The sequence below is a fragment of the Phocoena sinus genome, chromosome 16, assembly GCF_008692025.1.
Source record: "Phocoena sinus isolate mPhoSin1 chromosome 16, mPhoSin1.pri, whole genome shotgun sequence".
Lineage (NCBI taxonomy): Eukaryota > Metazoa > Chordata > Mammalia > Artiodactyla > Phocoenidae > Phocoena > Phocoena sinus.
The window spans coordinates 54,057,803-54,075,474 of NC_045778.1; the positions used below are offsets into that span (position 1 = coordinate 54,057,803).

General features: G+C 46.4%; 1 protein-coding gene across 1 annotated transcript in view; it reads right to left on the reverse strand.

Moving 5' to 3' along the window:
- The window catches only part of PIK3AP1 (phosphoinositide-3-kinase adaptor protein 1), a 113,057-nt gene extending 97,352 nt beyond the window's left edge, over positions 1-15,705 (reverse strand). Inside the window, exons 1-2 of the mRNA XM_032607781.1 lie at positions 15,537-15,705; positions 7,542-7,958 (exon numbers count right to left, since the gene is read on the reverse strand). Of these exons, the coding sequence (XP_032463672.1) occupies positions 7,542-7,958; positions 15,537-15,549 (430 nt within the window). The 5' untranslated portion in view covers positions 15,550-15,705. The remainder of the gene's footprint in view (positions 1-7,541; positions 7,959-15,536) is intronic.
- Positions 15,706-17,672: the final 1,967 nt, after the last annotated feature.

Sequence of the window (17,672 nt, forward strand, 5' to 3'; positions counted from 1 at the left end):
ATAGTCCCAGAAGTGAGATGCAGAAACTACAGAAACAGCAGGGTAAGAAACTAACCGATAAAATTCCTATATCTGATATTTCCATTCCAGCTGTGTTAGAAAGTTTAGACAAAAACAGGTGCAAACTTGAGATTCTCACACTAGTGGAAACTTCAGCATTCATCACTCCCTTTTCACTGCATCTCACCAACCACAGTTGACAAGGTGACTTGCAGATATTTTCCTTGAGGGACCACAGAAAGTCTAACAACTGGGAGCAGAAGGCTGCCTCTGGGTGGCTGACGAGGTTCACAGCTTTGTGGGAGATTCATAATCCTAGGGGACTCGGAGGCCTCAGGGGAAAAGTTCTGTGTGCACAAATCTATCATGGGCATTAGTCCTCGTTAAGTGTTTCAGGTGTAGCTAGAAGAAAGTATCTTGTTCTACAAGGCGGTCAGGGTACCTGGCAAGGGATATCCAAAGGACCCTTGGACATGCTGTAGCTTTTAGTGACACTGGGACAGATTTTACCATCCCAGCTGGGCATCTTCTTCTCCAAATCAAAGATTATTTCAAAAGGAAGATTGTACGAAGAAAGTATTCTTCTGCAAGGGGCATTTAAGGAGGAGCCTTACGCGTGGACTAACCCACAGCGGAGAGAGAGCAGACCCAACAACCCAAGGCCACAAGGCAGGAGGACAGCAGAACAAAAATAGTCAATTTCAAGAGGCCCAAGTTCAGATTCTCCCCTCAGTCTCTGCAAGACACCACAGAAGCCCAGAAGCCATCAATGACTTACCACCGCCGAGGCCGCCACACCAAAGAGAGCAAGGAGGGCATGGTGACTTCCCCTTTGCTGGGAAGGTCTGTCACTCTTCCCCTCTCTAAGAGCTGCTGCCTGTGACGTGGAAGTGAGCTGTGACATGGCCAAGCCCTGAGCCCCTGGGAACACTGCCCCGTGACCTGCCCTGTGACAGCCCACAAGGCCTGAGTTGCTGCCAGCTCCTCTAACCAGAAAACCAAGGGACAGGGCAGCAGGCATGGAGCAGAGCTTCCAGAACATGGCTGCAGAGCATAAGCCACATTGGAGGCTTTTTGAAATTCATATTCCCCAAACCAACCGCTGAAATTCTGGCTCAGTACGTCTAGGGTGGGGCTGAGGCACCTGCATTTTAAACAAAGTGCAGGGGCAGTGCCAATGCCCAGTCTGACTTGGGAACCTGTGGTCTAGAGAACTCAAGGAAGCTTCATTGTCCTTAATCCTTTCTCTTTCACAGGCTTTCTTCATGCTTCTTGTCCTCACGTGTAAGAAGAGGGTGTGGGGAAGAGGCTTAGATATAAGCAAGGCAAAGCAGAGAAGGAGTCTGAAGGCCCTATGTTCCAATGTGAGCTATTCCCAGTCCTCATGCAAGTCATTTAACCTTTCTGAACCTCAGTTTTCTCATCTGTGAAGTGGGGGTAAAACAATCTACCCACTCAGGGTTGTGAGGGGAATAAACACCCATGAAGTGCCCAGTGCATGACACAGGGTAACTGTCAGAGCAGTCACCTTAGTATTAGCTCTTTCCATTAGGGGAAGGAGGGGTGCAGGGCAGTTCCCCATATGAGTATCTTTGCAAGAGAAAATGTAAATAACTGACTTAGGCATAAAGGGAAAGCAAAATAATTAAATAAACTGCAACAACAAAAAACCCACAGTAAGGGGTCATGAATTCAGGTTACATGGGGAGGGTGGGGAGATGCACAGAGCAGGTGTGCAACACCATCTCTGGGAGCTCTGCAGAGATTGGCTGGGAGGAAATCAACAGAGATTCACAAAGATTTAGGCACAAAGCTGTGCGAAGGTTTACTGCAACATTATTTTTTTTAAATTAGAAAGAGCCTACAGGCATTTTTCCATTTTCCTTTTTTTTAACATTATGATAAAACATGTATTACAGTTGACCTTTGAACAACATGGGTTTAACTGCGCTGACAAGTCATACACAGATTTTTTTCAGTAAAAATGATCAACTACATGATCCGCAGTTGGCTGAATCTGCGAATGCAGAACCGCGGATACCGAGGGCCTGTGTGGGACTTGAGCATCTGTAGATTTTGGTGTCCTACTTGGGTCCTGGCACCAATCCCCTGCCAACACCGAGGGATGACTCGAAGATTTTTGCCTGCACAGGTGGGGGCAGGGGAGTCGGCGCCCCTAACCCACACGTGGTTCAAGGGTCAACAGTACTTTATTTCAGAAAAAAATGTTCCTTTTTAAAACTGGGTGAAGATTTTGGAATCTGTTAGACTAGCTAAAAGCACCTGTATCCCAACTGTTTTCCTTTTAAACTCCAGTTTAACATTCAGATTAGAACATTAATATCAAGAAAGGAAGACCTCTAAATTTTCCCCATGTAAACAAAAGGCAAAATACATTATAATTGTGGGTACCATCAACACTGCTGAAGCACAAAGGGCATGAGGAAGGATTGGGGGGTGCATAAAGAGAAAACACATATAAAGAAGCAGACAAGATCTCCAATGTAATCCTGAAAAATACTAGAAGAATTGGGTTCACTGCTTCCCTTCACCCTCAACACAACAAACATACACACGCATGCGTGGACACACAAAATTATGAGAACTTTTGAAATAAAACTCAACGTTACCCACCAAGTCCTCACCCGCACAGACCAACAGAATCTATTTTTATATTCCAGTGAGATTTGCAGCAAAGAATAGAGCACCAGTAAAAAGAGGAAATAATTTCTGTGCTGTACCTGGGTTTTTCTCACTTCCTTATTTTAAAATAATCACCTAACAAGTCCAAAAAATTCAGAACAATAGTACAGTCTTCTATGCACTGGGTATATATCCCTGCAGACATTTTGGAACTAAACTGAACCACTTAAAAGGTTCTGGGTAATTTGCCATCTATTTAGAAAACTTATAATGATATATTACAGCGCTGGGGGGCTGGAAGAAACCTTCCAAATCATCTGGTCCAACCCCATCACTTTATAGATGAAGATCCTGGAAAATAAACTGGCTGCTCCAACACACTGAAGACTCTTAATTAAAACGTTTGCTCAATTTTAAGGTGGCTGACAAATTTGGAGAGAGGGGATGGGAAATAAAATAAAACCTCCAAAACATTTTTTAGTGGCATAGTAATTATGATCAATGGTCCTATTAAATGAAGAAGCAGTGAGGATCGTGATGGAAGTATACCCCCACTCCAATGTCAGGACCACTTACATCTGGAAAACTGAGAGGTTTAAAGCTGTCAGAGCTAACACGTTGAATCTATGTGTTGGGGACCAGGAAGAAAACTCAGGAGCCCTACCCTGAAGTCTACTGGCCTAAGCATCAAACGCTGGTCTAATTTTATACCTAAACACTGGTCCAGGAGTCACCCTTATGTGATGGTGCCTTCATTTCCAGAAGAAGTAGAGATTTGAGAAAATGGTCCAGGCATAACAGAGATATATGACAATTGACGTGACAAAGGAAGGGTGGCTTAGACCTTAGCTCAGTTTTCAGTGGACCCCTGACCAGCAGCATCAGCATCACCTGGATGCTTGTTAGAAATGCAGAATCTTGGGTCCTAACCAGACCTATGGAGGCAGAATCTGCATATTGACAAGAATCCCAGGTCCTCCTGCCCACATTAAAGTTTGATAAGTATTGATACTTATTTAGATAACACAGCAGCAAGAGAAAGTGTAATTAACTGCCTGTAACCACATTCAATCCAAGTTTCTGGAATAATTACCTCCATCACCAGCTCTACTTTCTAAAGCTTTTGATCTTTAAGCCTTATTTTAAATTTTAAATGGTCTAAAATTTAGCCTAGGGCTTCCCTGGTGCCGCAGTGGTTGAGAGTCCGCCTGTCGATGCAGGGGACACGGGTTCGTGCCCCAGTCTGGGAAGATCCCACATGCCGCGGAGCGGCTAGGCCCATGAGCCATGGCCGCTGAGCCTGCGCGTCCGGAGCCTGTGCCCCACAACGGGAGAGGCCACAACAGTGAGAGGCCCGCGTACCACAAAAAATAAAAATAAATAAAATTTATCCTAAATTTTAAATGGTCTCAATGAATATCTTATTAAATAGTAATATTTGTTGACAAAAATTCAATTAATTATCAACTTAAGAAGACAAAAAGGGAATTTTATCTGAGCCATACTGAGGATTATATCCCAGGAAGCAGATTCTCAGAGAAAACTCTGAGAACTGTTCTGCCTGTTAGAAGTTGAAGGCACAGTCAGATACATTTCTGAAACAAAGGATCATACATCAACATGACATACTGATACTTTACATAAAGTTCACCAAGGATAAATGGCCCAGGTAGGCACATACAAAGCGAGCAGCAAGTCACCGTGACCCCCTACAGGGCTGGGAAAGAACACCATTCTTTTAAGAAGTTACACTGCTAGTGTCAGAAGAAAGAAAAAAAATTGATGTTTATGGTTGAGCAGGCACTCCCATCTTTGAGGAGCTCTGGTTAATGTGTAATGCGGATGCACCCTGCACATTAGGGAGGGAGGGAGGAGGTCCAAACAAACACAAAGAGAGAATTTTATGTTTAATTTTTTCTTATCCTGCCTTAAAATATAAATTTTATTTCATCATGTTTTCTCACAAACTGTCTTAAAATTGAGAAAAAAAATACAAATATTCTGGGCACATTACTATTTTCAAGGGTTACATAGATTATGAATTGAAGTCTTTTTTCCTGCTATTGTCTGCTGGGGTCATAGTAGAAACATGACCAATATTTCTTCAGTTGGGAGTTAGAAACCCCAGGGAGATCTGGTGAAGGAGGAAGACTGAATTTAGAATAGAAATGTTTTCCGAGCGGAAAAAAGAGAAGCTTCAGGTAAGGGAATTTTATGATCAAAAGGTTGTGAAGGTCACATGGTCCAATCATGGTTCCAAAGCTGAATTCCTTTTAAGCCACACATGCAGTCTCTGCTTGCACACTCCCAGTGATGTGGAACTCATCACCTCCAAAGGCTACCCATCCCATCTTTGCATGCTCTAATTGTTAAAAAGATGCCTGAAATTTATCTCCCTGTAGCTTTCGATAGCCCCACAATCAGTAACCCCACAATCACTGTCCCTACCATTAGCTCATTCCCATTATCAATTTTCCATTACATTTCCCAGTGGAATTTTTTTTAACAGAGAAAGTCAAAGAAACAAGTTTCATGTATTTATTTCTCATAGTACTGGAGCAGCTTGTATAGTGGGGTGTATGAAATTTTTATTTTTTGCTTTTATTTTGAAGTGTCTTAGGAAAACCTCATGTGTACAAGAGGGATATCAAAATGAATAATCGCAAGTTGTAGAGACTGTAACCAAGGACATAATCATACCAGAAGCCTAGTGTAGGGATAATACTGTCCTTAAACACTGTTTTAGCCCTAAACTTCCCAGGAGTCAAAGCAGGTATGAAATAGGGCAAGAAGGTGAGGCTTCAAAAATGTCTGAGACTCTCTGGTCTAGGGGACTCTAGGTTATCAGCCGTGGAAAGTGTCTTAGATGAAGTCTAATCCCACCTCTTACAGAGAAGGAAACTGAAATTCAAAGAGCCTACATAAATTGCCTAATATTGGGCACCTAGTAAGCAGCAGAGCCAGGGAATAGAGTGTCACTACTCATTTTTGCTACAATGCCAGACCTTGAGTCTTGGGTTTGTTAAGAAAGCTTGTTCAGCACAAAAATCAGGGATAATAGCACCACATTACTGGGCCAACAGGACACTCCCAAAGCAAACCCAAGCCATCCTGGCATACACAGAGACCTCTAATCCCCAAATTCGCAAGTCTAATACCAGATAAGAAAATGATATTGGAGGCATAAGCCATCCTTCCTCCTACTCTTTTTCCTATAATTCCACTTGTCCCTACATATCCATTGATTCTGAACTACAGAGATTTTCCACTAAGCAGCTTATTTTAATCTCCCATGAAAATAATCTCTTTCTGATGAGAGGTTATTTGCTCTCAAAACAGAAACACCACTGTGAAACACTTCATTCCTTCTGAAACACTTGAAGCTAAAGTCTCACAGCACACTGAGCCAGAGTCATTAGTGAAGAGTAAAATATAAGCAATCAACTTACCTAGGCATCTGAACATTGGATTCATCCAAACGATATTCAAAGAATTCCTTTTACCATCTATTTTTAAAAATAATACCACTGTAGTATTTTAAAGAACAATCTGGTAGCGCACACGGCATGAGATGCCAGTACAGTGACAATACATCCATGGTACTCTGAATGATTGGCAGGTGGGTCACAGCAGCCTGCCCACCAGATCACAAGCTCATCCTAAGCAGTGACAGAAGCTCACCCTCAGAAACAATTAGTTGCATCTCACTTCTCTGTAAGTTTCAGCAGAACCCTCAAAGCAATGAAGGGCAATCATGCAAATATGAATTATGTGCTTTTTCTATCCTCGTGTCCTTCCGAAGTAAAGATAAGCAAACCCTGGAAAAATTACTAATCCAGGTCCCAGGCATTTCAGGTGAGACATCTTCTATGCTCACACTAGTCATTTATATTACAAAATGACCTGGGATATTACTATGTTAGGTGATCTGATTTAGGTCACCAATATTTATTGGTTTAGAGCAGGCATTCCTGGGATAAAAGCACCTAGGGAGCTAAGAATTTGTAAATTCTTGATTCAGTTCATTAAATGAGACAGGGCAGATGAGCCAAATTAATACCCAAGTCAAACCAGGGATAACTGAGCATAGTTACATCGCCCCACAATTTTCCAGGCTTCTTTGCTGGTATCAGGTATATAAGAGCTCAAAGGCAAGAGAATAGAAGATAAACACATAGCCTGCTCATAGCCCACAGTGAGGCAAAAATAGAAAACAAGAAGAGGAAGAAAAGCCGTGACATGCATCCATCCCAGAGCACATCTTCCGTTACTGCTAATCAGAGCATATTGTCACACTTCCTGGGGCCACTGAAGTCATTAGCCCCGCCAGGGAGGATCGGAATTTTCCCACTTTAAAAGGAGGAACAGGGCAAAAGACAGAAACTAGGCTGGCAGGAAATAGAGAAGGGAGGTATTTCTCTATAAACATGTTATCCAAAAGCGACACCTTTTCAACCAAAATTTTCAGGTGACCTGATGATAAAATGGAAATGGCTTGCAAGCAGGAAGGTTGGCAGTTGTATTCCTCACACCTCACCAAATTAAGTCTCAGCCTCCCACCCCCACTGCCCTCTAGGCTGGAACCTGTGTCCAATGTCTCCCAAGGTGCAGAAAATTCTAGAAGGAGGGCTAGCTTATCCTAGCACAAAACCCCATGGGAAAGTGTCATCTTTCTTTCCTGCGGTCAAGGAGACCTACTCTATCCTTATCCCATACCAGAAATAGGCTGCTCTAAACCAGTAAGTATGACTGGGGCTCTTAGCATAGTGAGGTCCAGGTTCAGCTTGTAATAGGAATGACTAGTGTTAACACGACAATGTCTCCCCTGAAATGTCTAGGACTTGGATGGGTCTCTCTTTCCTGGGTTTGCATATCTGTACTGCAGTAGAGACCCTTACCTTCAGAAATGGCCTTCCTCACAGCTGCCACGTAAGTCTCGGGCTCATCGTCACAGGTGAGCTCCTGCCAGTGTGCCCAGTCTGGAAAGAAGTCCAGAAACTCCTCGCTGTCCTGCACCCCGCAGAGCAGGCGCACCACGCGGTGTGGAGGATGGAAGGCTCTCTGCAGCAGGGGCAGCAGGGCCGGCTGGCAGAAGCACTGCACCAGCTCCGCAGACAGCAGCACCACGATGCAGCGTGTGCGGAGAAAGAAGCTCAGGTCCTCGGCTGAGAAGGAGGTCTTGGGGCCCAGCCTGTAAGTCAGCATCTTCTGGCTATGGACATGCCGACTGGACAGGAAAAGGTCCTGGAGGTACTGGCACCATTCCTCGGCATCCGAGCTGTAAATGATGAGGATGTCGCATCCTACAAGCATCCCTGAGCAAGAAGGAGGCACAGAAGCATGTTAACACGCCTGCTCCTACTAGGGCTTCCCATGACCTGCAAGATACACCATCCAGACGAGGAGCCTGGCACCTGCAATCTTTCACCGTCTGCCTACAGCCTACCTGTCTAACTTCTTTCTCACTTGCTGTCTGTGTTCCAACCATTCCAGACTCCCTGCTTTTGCCCAAACATACCATGCCATTTCAGATCTTTGCATAAGCTATTGCTTCTGCTGGCATGCTCTTCTCCCCACAGCTGACGCAGTATAGGAGGAGGATGACGATGATGATAGCAACTGCAAGCACTTATATAGAGCTTACTATGTTCCAGACACTCGTCCAACCTTATTGCCTCCCAAACTCATTTTATCATCACAGCAACTTTCTAAGGTAGGTACTACTATTAGCCTGATTTTGAAGACGAGAAAATTGAGGTATGGCAAGTTAAGTAATTTACCCAAGAGCCCCAGTGGCAGAGTCAGAATTTGAACTCAGGCAGTTTGATCCCAGAACCTAGCTCTTTCCCAAATACAGTGGTTACAAGCACAGGTCTGGAATCAGGCAGCCAGACTTAGCATCTTGGCTCTCTTTAAGTATTAGCTGTGCAACCTTGGGCAAGTTGCTTAAATTTTCTAAACCTCATTTATTCATCTGTAAACGGAAATATAAAGGCAATATTTATCAGTGTTTTGTGAAAATTAAATTAGATATTTCATGTAAAGTACTAAGCATAGTGCTTGACGTGTAGTAAATCCTCAATAATTGGTAGCTGCTGTCATTATCCTCACATTAATATAAATAATGCATTAATGTAAAAGTAACCATGGTTGAATTAACATGTTGACCTACACAATACCATTTATAAGGTGCTTCTCGCCATATATGGTCTGTCACATAGGCTTTCTTCTTCCTCTAATAAAGCACAAGTGCCAGAAACAGAGTCCAAAGCCTCAGAGAAGTGCTGAATTAAAAAGGTCTTTTGGGGATCACTTGGCCCAAACTCCTCATTTACAGATAAAAGAAATACTTCATCTGGGAAGATAAAGGAATTTGCTTAAATTCACACTCAGCAAATTAGTGCAGAGACAGGACTGAAACTCAGGTTGTCCCCTGGTTCCTTATCCAGTCCTCTTGCCAATCTACCTGCTGCCTCCCATCAGGAATCCTGTCAAGAATCTTATGAACAACTACTCTTATCTTCCCATTATCAAAGTTCAAAGATGCTTGGCTCTTATAACGGTTACCACTGTTGTGGGTCCTCATCTCCCACTAATTCAATGAATTATTCTAAGGGATTTGGAAGGGGTGAGCACAGAGAGGTAGCCATACATCTACAATGCAATAGGGATCCTTCCTCCCACTTAGAGAAGGAAGCTTGGAATTTTGTCAAACGGGAGTCATCTAAGTTGTGGATTATCACAATTACATGCCATCCCTGGGCCACATTTAGCTGAATGGTTCCTGGCCAAAAGGTCAGAGGCAGGAGTGGGGCAAGACCTGAGCTTCTCAGTTCTGAAAACATCATGAAATGAACCCCCTTTCCTGCCCCCATCCATCACCATATTCAAAGTTAAAACAATGACATATAAAATGTAAACTCAACCCAGTTCTGATATCCCCCAGGATGACAGTACCAAATCTTTTAAAACAGTAAATAAAACAAAAATGTGGAGTTTCTCTCTTTTTGGAGTCCCTAATTCAGTACTAATATGAGACGCAATAGGCTTCCAGTAGGCTTCTGTTAACAGCACATTGCAATACCTGCTGCTCATTAAAGACCTCTAGTCATCAAGGAAAGTTTAAAGGTTAATAATAGGGGAAACTGGGTGTGCAATATATGAGAATTCTCTGTATTACCTTCCCAATTTTTCTTTAAATCTAAAACCTCTAAAATAAAAGTTTAAAAATACAATTTAAATCAAACGTGCTTACGGGTTTAACCTCTTCTAAATGGAAAATCTATTTAAAATGTCTAATTCCTGAGGTTCCAGTGTTAAATTCAACCCCCCTTTGAGCAAAAGTACAGGCATACCTCAGAGATATTGCAGGTTCGGTTCCAGACAACCCCAGCAAAGTGAATATCACTAAAAAGCAAGTCACCCAAATTTCCAGGTTTCCGGGTGCATATAAAAGTTATGTTTACACTATACTGTAGTCTATTAACTGTGTGAGAGCATTATGTCTTAAAAAAAATTGTACATACCTTAATTAAAAAACACTTTATTAGGCTTCCCTGGTGGCGCAGTGGTTGAGAGTCCGCCTGCCGATGCAGGGGACACGGGTTCATGACCCGGTCCGGGAAGATCCCACATGCTGCGGAGCAGCTGGGCCCGTGAGCCATGGCCACTGAGCCTGTGCGTCCAGAGCCTGTGCTCCGCAACGGGAGAGGCCACAGCAGTGAGAGGCCCACGTACCACAAAAAAAAAAACAAAAAAACAAAAAAAAAAACATAAAAAACACTTTATTGCTAAAAAAGGCTAACCACCATCTGAGCCTTCAGCAAGTCATAACCCTTCTGCAATAGTCAAAAGTCACTGATCACAAATCACCATAACAAACATAATAATAATGGAAAAGTCTGAAATATTGCAAGAATTACCAAAATGTGACACAGAGACAGGAAGTGAGGAAATGCTGTTGGAAAAATGGCGCCAATAGACTTCCTCGATGAAGGGTTGCCACAAGCCTTCAATTTGTAAAAAATGTGGTATCTGCAAAGCGCGATAAAGCCAAGTGCAATAAAACGAGGTATGCCAGTACTTGAGAAGGAAGTGGTTAGTACCTCAGACTAGTTAATATCACAACCTACTTGGTCACCAACTCAAGGTGTGACTTCAGACCAATACACTATATCTAAACAAATTTTTCCTCAATGTAAATGAGGACAACAAAATCTATCACCTTCCTGAACTTTGCTCTGCTGCTGAAACTGAAAGCTGGGGAAGTTGTAGAAAAGTCCAAAGTGTCAGTTAAAGTCCCTCCACAACCCTCTGGGTAACAACACAGGACTAAATGCTTTGTCGGGGACTATCTCTCATATGTGGGGACACCCCTTTCTTCAAGGAGAATTCCCTTCCTTTAACCATAAGTCACTTCTTCACGTGTGCCAAATCATTCCTCCCACTGTTGTTTGTTTGTTTATTTAGAGAAATGAAGTACATGAATCATCAAGGAGTCCATAACTCCTAGACAGAAATAAGGAAGGGTCTTTGTCCTTGTCGAGCTTAAAGACCAGGTTTGGCTATAGAAGGAGAAAGGAATGGATAACAGTAGAAGCAGGAGCTGGCTGGTGGCAACAGGGAGTGATGGTGGTGGTAAGAAACACAGTGACCAAAAGAGAAGTTCCTTTAAAAGATTCAAAATCCACCTGAGAAGAGAACCGAGAAGAAGAGCTTGGGAGCTTCTCAATCTACCCAGCCCAGACCACTTTTTAGTCTGGCACTCCGTTCATCCATCCTGGAGCCCGTGTTTGAATCTGGGCACCGTACTGAAGAGGGGTGTGAGATAGGGAAGGTGACTTGGATAGGGAGAGATCTGGAAACAATTAATGTGAGGAGCTTCCAGACTCCGAAGGTTTCAAGTTTAGAGACTTGGCAGGAGTATTGAGGAACCTCAAAGATCACACAGAAGTTAAGATGACAAAAAATTAAAGGTCCCTTCAAGCCCTTTCGTCCTAATAAATCCAGGAATGGTAGAAGGATCTGGAGATAAGAGAAGCTTTGGAGAAAGCAGGCAGAAAAAGGTATGACAGCTTTCTTCAAATACCTGGAGGCTGACACATGGAGGAAAGGATTCTGGTTTTCACTCAACCAGGCTTGGCCACTTGGGAAAATCACTTATGGCTTCTCTCTCCTCTCTCAAGAGTAAATACAAGAGACGTCATCAGGAACCTAGAGACTATTCCAGGATAGGCTGATTCCATTTCATTTTACCTTGCTTCCCAAGTTCTTTCAAAGACAGGGAGCCAAGATTCTCCTTGATTTCCACAAGCAAATACGCCTTTCAAAAAACAAAAGACTAATGCTTACCCTTCAGTGGAAGGGGATTTGAACCCTGAAAACATTATGCTACAAAAGAAGTTAGTCACATACTATATGATCCCACTTATATGAAAGTCCAGAGTAGGGAAATCTACAGAGACAGAAAGTAGAACTTAGGGCTAGGGAGAAGGAGGGAATGAGGGGGTGATGGCTAAAGCACACGGAGTTTCTTTTTGAGGTGATGAAAATGTTCTAAAATTGACTGTGATGATGGTTGCACATACCTGTGAGGATACTAAAAACCACTGAATTGTATACTTTAATGGATGAATTGTATGGTATGCGAAATACATCTCAATAAAACTATTTAAAAGAAGATGAGGGCTTCCCTGGTGGCACAGTGGTTGAGAGTCTGCCTGCCGATGCAGGGGATATGGGTTTGTGCCCTGGTCCGGGAAGATACCACATGCTGTGGAGCGGCTGGGCCTGTGGGCCATGGCTGCTGAGCCTGTGCGTCTGGAGCCTGTGCTCCGCAACGGGAGAGGCCACAGCAGTGAGAGGCCAGCGTACCACAAAAAAAAAAAAAAAAAAAAGATGAAGGAGGGGAAGGAGGGAGAGGGGGAGGGGGAGGAGGGAGGGGGAGGGGAGGAGGGAGGGAGGAGGGGGAGGGGAGGGGAGAGGGAGGGGAGGGGAGGGGGAGGGCAGGGGGAGGGGAGGGCAGGGGGAGGGCAGGGGGAGGGGGAGGGGGAGGGAAGGGGGAGGGAGGGGAGGGAAGGGGGAGGGGAGGGCAGGGGGAGGGCAGGGGAGGGGGAGGGGGAGGGAAGGGGGAGGGAGGGGAGGGAAGGGGGAGGGGAGGAGGGAGGGAGGAGGGGGAGGGGAGGGGAGGGGGAGGGGAGAGGGGGAGGGGGAGGGGAGAGGGGGAGGGGGAGGGGAGAGGGGGAGGGGGAGGGGAGAGGGGGAGGGGGAGGGGAGAGGGGGAGGGGGAGGGGAGAGGGGGAGGGGGAGGGGAGGGGACGGGGAAGGGAAAAAAGAGGCAAAGGAAGAGAAGAAGAGGAAAACCACAAAGAGTGGCCTGGATGACTCCAGAGCCTACAGCATTTTGGCAAGAGACACTCTCACCACTGTCACCACTGTGACCTGCCACCGTGGGTCCTGGTACTTCCAGACCTCAGGGAGTCCCGGGGACTCCAGAGGCCCAACTCCCACTTGCAGCCCCTGGAGTGGCGACTCACCACAGAGGACGTTTATGTCAAGCAGGTTTGACAGCTCTAACCCGTTACAGACATCTGCAAAGCCACTACAGAGCCCATAAAGAGCCCCAGGTTTGGCCACCAGGCGTGAATTCCCTTCTGAATAGGAGCACACCCTTCTAGCCCCTTTGGCCACGCCCACTGGGGGGCGGTGCACATAGGACACTGGACCAGGGTGGTTTTCTCTGCCTCCTCTGCCCAAAGTATGCTGTTTCCTGGACTTAACAGCCCAGGGCCTGTTCCTAGCAATGGGAGGAGGTGGAAGCTTCACTGACGTTATCTCCTACTTCTCCTCAATCAACCACCTACTGTGGCCACTGTGGCCTGCTCCCTGTTCCATAAATACATCACGTGCACCCATTTATTGTTCCCCTGACTAGAGCACTCTTCCCCGACATGACTCCTCCCCCGCCCTCCTTCAGGTCTTTGCTCAATGCCCCTTTCTCTGTGAGGCCTGATCTGGCTGCCTCCTTTAAAAGTATAACCCCAACCCACTTTACCCCTTTACTGTTTTTCCACTGCACTTATCATATCGTGTACTTTCCTTATTAACTGTATTGCCTGCCTTCCCCCACTGCTGCATAAGCCCCATGGGGTCATGGCTTATGTCTGTTTTACTTACTAAATATACACCTGACACCTAGAACTGTGACTGTATTTGGTTTGTTTCTGCTTTTTAATTTATTTATTTTTGGCTCCATCGGGTCTTCGTTGCCGTGTGCAGGCTTTCTCTAGTTGTGGCGAGCGGGGGCTACTCTCAGTTGCGGTGCGTGGGCTTCTCATTGTGGTGGCTTCTCTTGTTGCGGAGCACGGGCTCCAGGCACGTGGGCTTCAGTACTTGTGGCACGCAGGCTCAGTAGTTGTGGCTCGCAGGCTCTAGAGCGCAGGCTCAGTAGTTGTGGTGCTCGGGCTTAGTTGCTCCGTGGCATGTGGAATCTTCCCGAACCAGGGCTCAAACCCGTGTCCCCTGCACTGGCAGGCAGATTCTTAACCACTGCACCACCAGGGAAGCCCCGTATTTGTTGAATGAATTGATTCCCTCTAGATAACTCTGCATTGGCTTCCGAATAGAATGTGTGGACTATGAACCTACTATTACCTTATTCACAGTACAGGTTCTTCTAACCTCCAGAGCCCAGGTAGAGAGCCAGGAGGCTAAGGTTAGCTACCTTCCCACTTCTCGTAAATAATGAGCCTGCATCACCAAATCTAACAACTGTCTCCACTGGCCTTTTCTTCCAAAGCACCATTAGAAGGCTCAGGGGATCTGGGGAGAGCTGGCTCTTCATTCTAGCATCTGCCCACAATTTCTCCAAGAACAGCACCTTCTCCCAGCCAACTATATTTTATTTTTCAAGAAGCTTTTACATCCTGTTTCCACATGTTATCTCTACTATAACATCATAAGATGGGATGGGGAAATACAAGTAAACCCATTTGCAAACATGGTAACTCTAATCTTCTCATCTAGTAATTCCCTGTTTACTTATTGCTTGCCTTCACAGACTATAAACTCCTTGAGAGCACAGATTAGGGTGTCCTGATCACCACTGAGGATATATTTAGGTGCACATTGTCTATTAAATTGTATAGTTAGTGCTCATTAATTGTCTCTATTCTCATCATCATCGCCGTGTTTGTCCTGTATCTCAGTGAGTGAGTGACTTGCCAAGTGTACACGCCCATGAACCAGAAGGGAACCCAGGGCTAATGGGAAGAGACTCTTGGCACCTTTTGATGGGTCGATTACCCAGTCACCTCCACCTCTCCCCAGTTCCCAAAGTTCTGCAAAGGACATAAGAAAAGTAAAGCTAAAGGAATGGTGTTCCTAGAGTCCAATGGAAATTCTAGACAAAAACAAAGCCCAGGAGGGTAGAGGAAGCTGGCATAGGAAGGTGGCCCAAGGGCCCATCTCCAACCTCGGACTGTCTGAGCTCCCCCTATTGGCCCGATGGGACCCGAAGAGAAGCATTTCACCGGCCGAGAGGTAAGTCGGCTCTCCACCTAATTTAAACTTGACTCTCGGCTCACAGAGTTAGTACAACAGGGAGATCGACCCTCAGAAGCTCGGGCCAGTGCTGGAGGGAGAAAAGGAGACTTAGAAGACGGGGGACAGGGGAAGGTCGGGCAGGGGCTGAAGAAAATCGCGCAACAGGCTGGGAAGGGAAACGTGAGAAAGTTGGGGTGGGAAGTTTGCGACAAGGAACAGAGGAAAGAACAGAAAGAACACAGATGCTACGCCGAGGAAGCAGCCGGATTCGAAAGGGTACAGCGTACGGCAAGAGGCGGCGGGCGAGAGGGCGCGCGGCGGGGAGGCTGAGGAGAGCCCGGCCTACGCACCTGAGGCTGCCATGCCGCCGGCCGCAGTCCTCCGTGCCCGGCTCGCTGCGCGCGGGGCCCGGGGCCGGAGCGGGCCCGGCGGCGTCCCTGGCGCGGAACGGGAGGGGCGCCCGGCTCCGCGCAGCACCAGCCGCCGCTCTGGCGCTTCCTCCCGCCGGGCAGCGAGGACTTGCCGCGAGGGCGTGTCCACAGGGCCCGCCCCGCCGGCGGGGCTCGGCCCGCGGCACCTGCACCCCAGGCCGTTGGGGAGGGGAAGTGAGAACACCGCCCCGCCCCTCGCGCCCCGCCACCGGCCGGCCGTCGGCCAGCTCCCCGCGCGGCCCCCGCTCCCCCCATCGCTCACTCAGAGTAGGTAGGAAGCAGGGGTCTTCGTGCGTCTACTCCTCGTGAAAACATCCGGATGGGCCACCAAAGGGCAACCTGAGGTAGAGGGAGCGTTGAGAGAGGAAGGAGGGAGAAGGGTTAGCTGCCCGGCCTCTGTGACCTGGGGCGGGGGCTGAGCACAGCTGGCCAAGCCATCTCCCCATCTCCTGGGGCTTTCTCCCTGAGCCGCTGCCCCGGCAGGAAAGGGAGGGGGCAGGAAGGGGAAGAGGCACCTTCCCTGGCACCTGGCCCTGGGTGCTTGGCGTTGCCCTTGATTACCCTCCAGTGACCTGCCTGAATTCCCTGGACCTGGTCTCCTGATGGCACATGAACGTTAATGATAATCTCTTATGATAAATGCATGGTATAGTTATCATTGCTTTTTATGCCTTTGAGGTAGCACCTATCACCATCTTCAAGTTAGCGCTGAAGAGACAAACCAAATCCCTTGCTCAGACTTCCACAGAGTAAATGCTCCCCGAGGTTCCATACCACGCCTGTCTCAGTCCAGAGCTAGAGGTCTCCCTTAACTCTCGCACTCACCTGCCGGCTTCTTGTCCTTCTCCCTTTGCTGCTCCTCTAATGGATCTGAATAGCTCTGTGACCTTGGAATCCTCCACGATGCAGGTCCAGGGGATGGGTCCAGAGAGCAGAGATGACGGAAAGATAGGGTTCCAGCGCAGGTGGAAAGGAATGAAATGTATTTTAAAGTGGAAATATCAGGGTTCAGGCCGACAACTAGTTTTCTACTGTTGCCATAACAAAAATTACTACAAAACTTAGTGGTCTAAAATAACACAAATTTCTCTCACTGTTCTGTATTTCAGAAGTCAACATGAGTCACACTGGGCTAAAATCAAGGTGTCGTCATGGTTTGGTTCCTTTCTGGAGGCTCTAGAAGAGAATCCATTTCCTTGCCTTTTTCAGCTTCTAGAGAAAATTACACACATTTCTTGATTCATGCCCCACCCCCATGTTCAAAGCCAGCAACATAACATCTTTCTGACCCTGCTTCCCTCATCAGATCTCTCTCTGACTGTCTCCTCTGCCTTCCACTTTTAAAGGCTCTAGCGATTACATTGGTCCCACACAGATGATCCAGGAAAGCCTCTTTAAGTTCAGCTGACTAGCAATCTTAATATCACCTACAACCTTAGTCCTTCTTTGCTGTGTAACAACGTATTCACAGGATCTAGGGGGTTAGGATGTGGACATCTTTGGAGGGGGCATTACTCTGCCTACCACAGACCTGGAATTCTGAAATAGGAGATGAGCCTGCTACCTGATCTACCTTATACCCGTTCTCCATGTTCAGGATTTCTCTGGCCTCCACACCAGGTTAGCCATACCTGCTACCCACCCCTAGCCCCCTATCAATGCACTGTCACAGCCCTATACTGTTCTTTAATAGAACTTATATTGATAGTTTTCTGCAATTACAAGTAGCTTCGCAGACAAAACCTAGAAGCCTAGCCCTCTTGCAAGCTTCCTTCCCTACCTACCAAAAGGGCCACTCCCCATAAAGTTTCTGCCACTTGTCTCCTTGGCCCATTTTGAGCAATGGCAGTGCCCATTTCCAGGCTGGACCTCAGGTTCAGAGAAACGAAATGTTGGGCATCTGCTGTAGCCAACTCTGCTCAGAGTGCTGTCACTTATTCAGCTTTCATGAATCTTTACCTGAAACCTGTGAGGTAGGCATATTATTATGATCCCATTTTACAGGGGAAGGAACTAAGTCTCCAAAAAGGTAATTTGCGTGATCCATGGTCACTT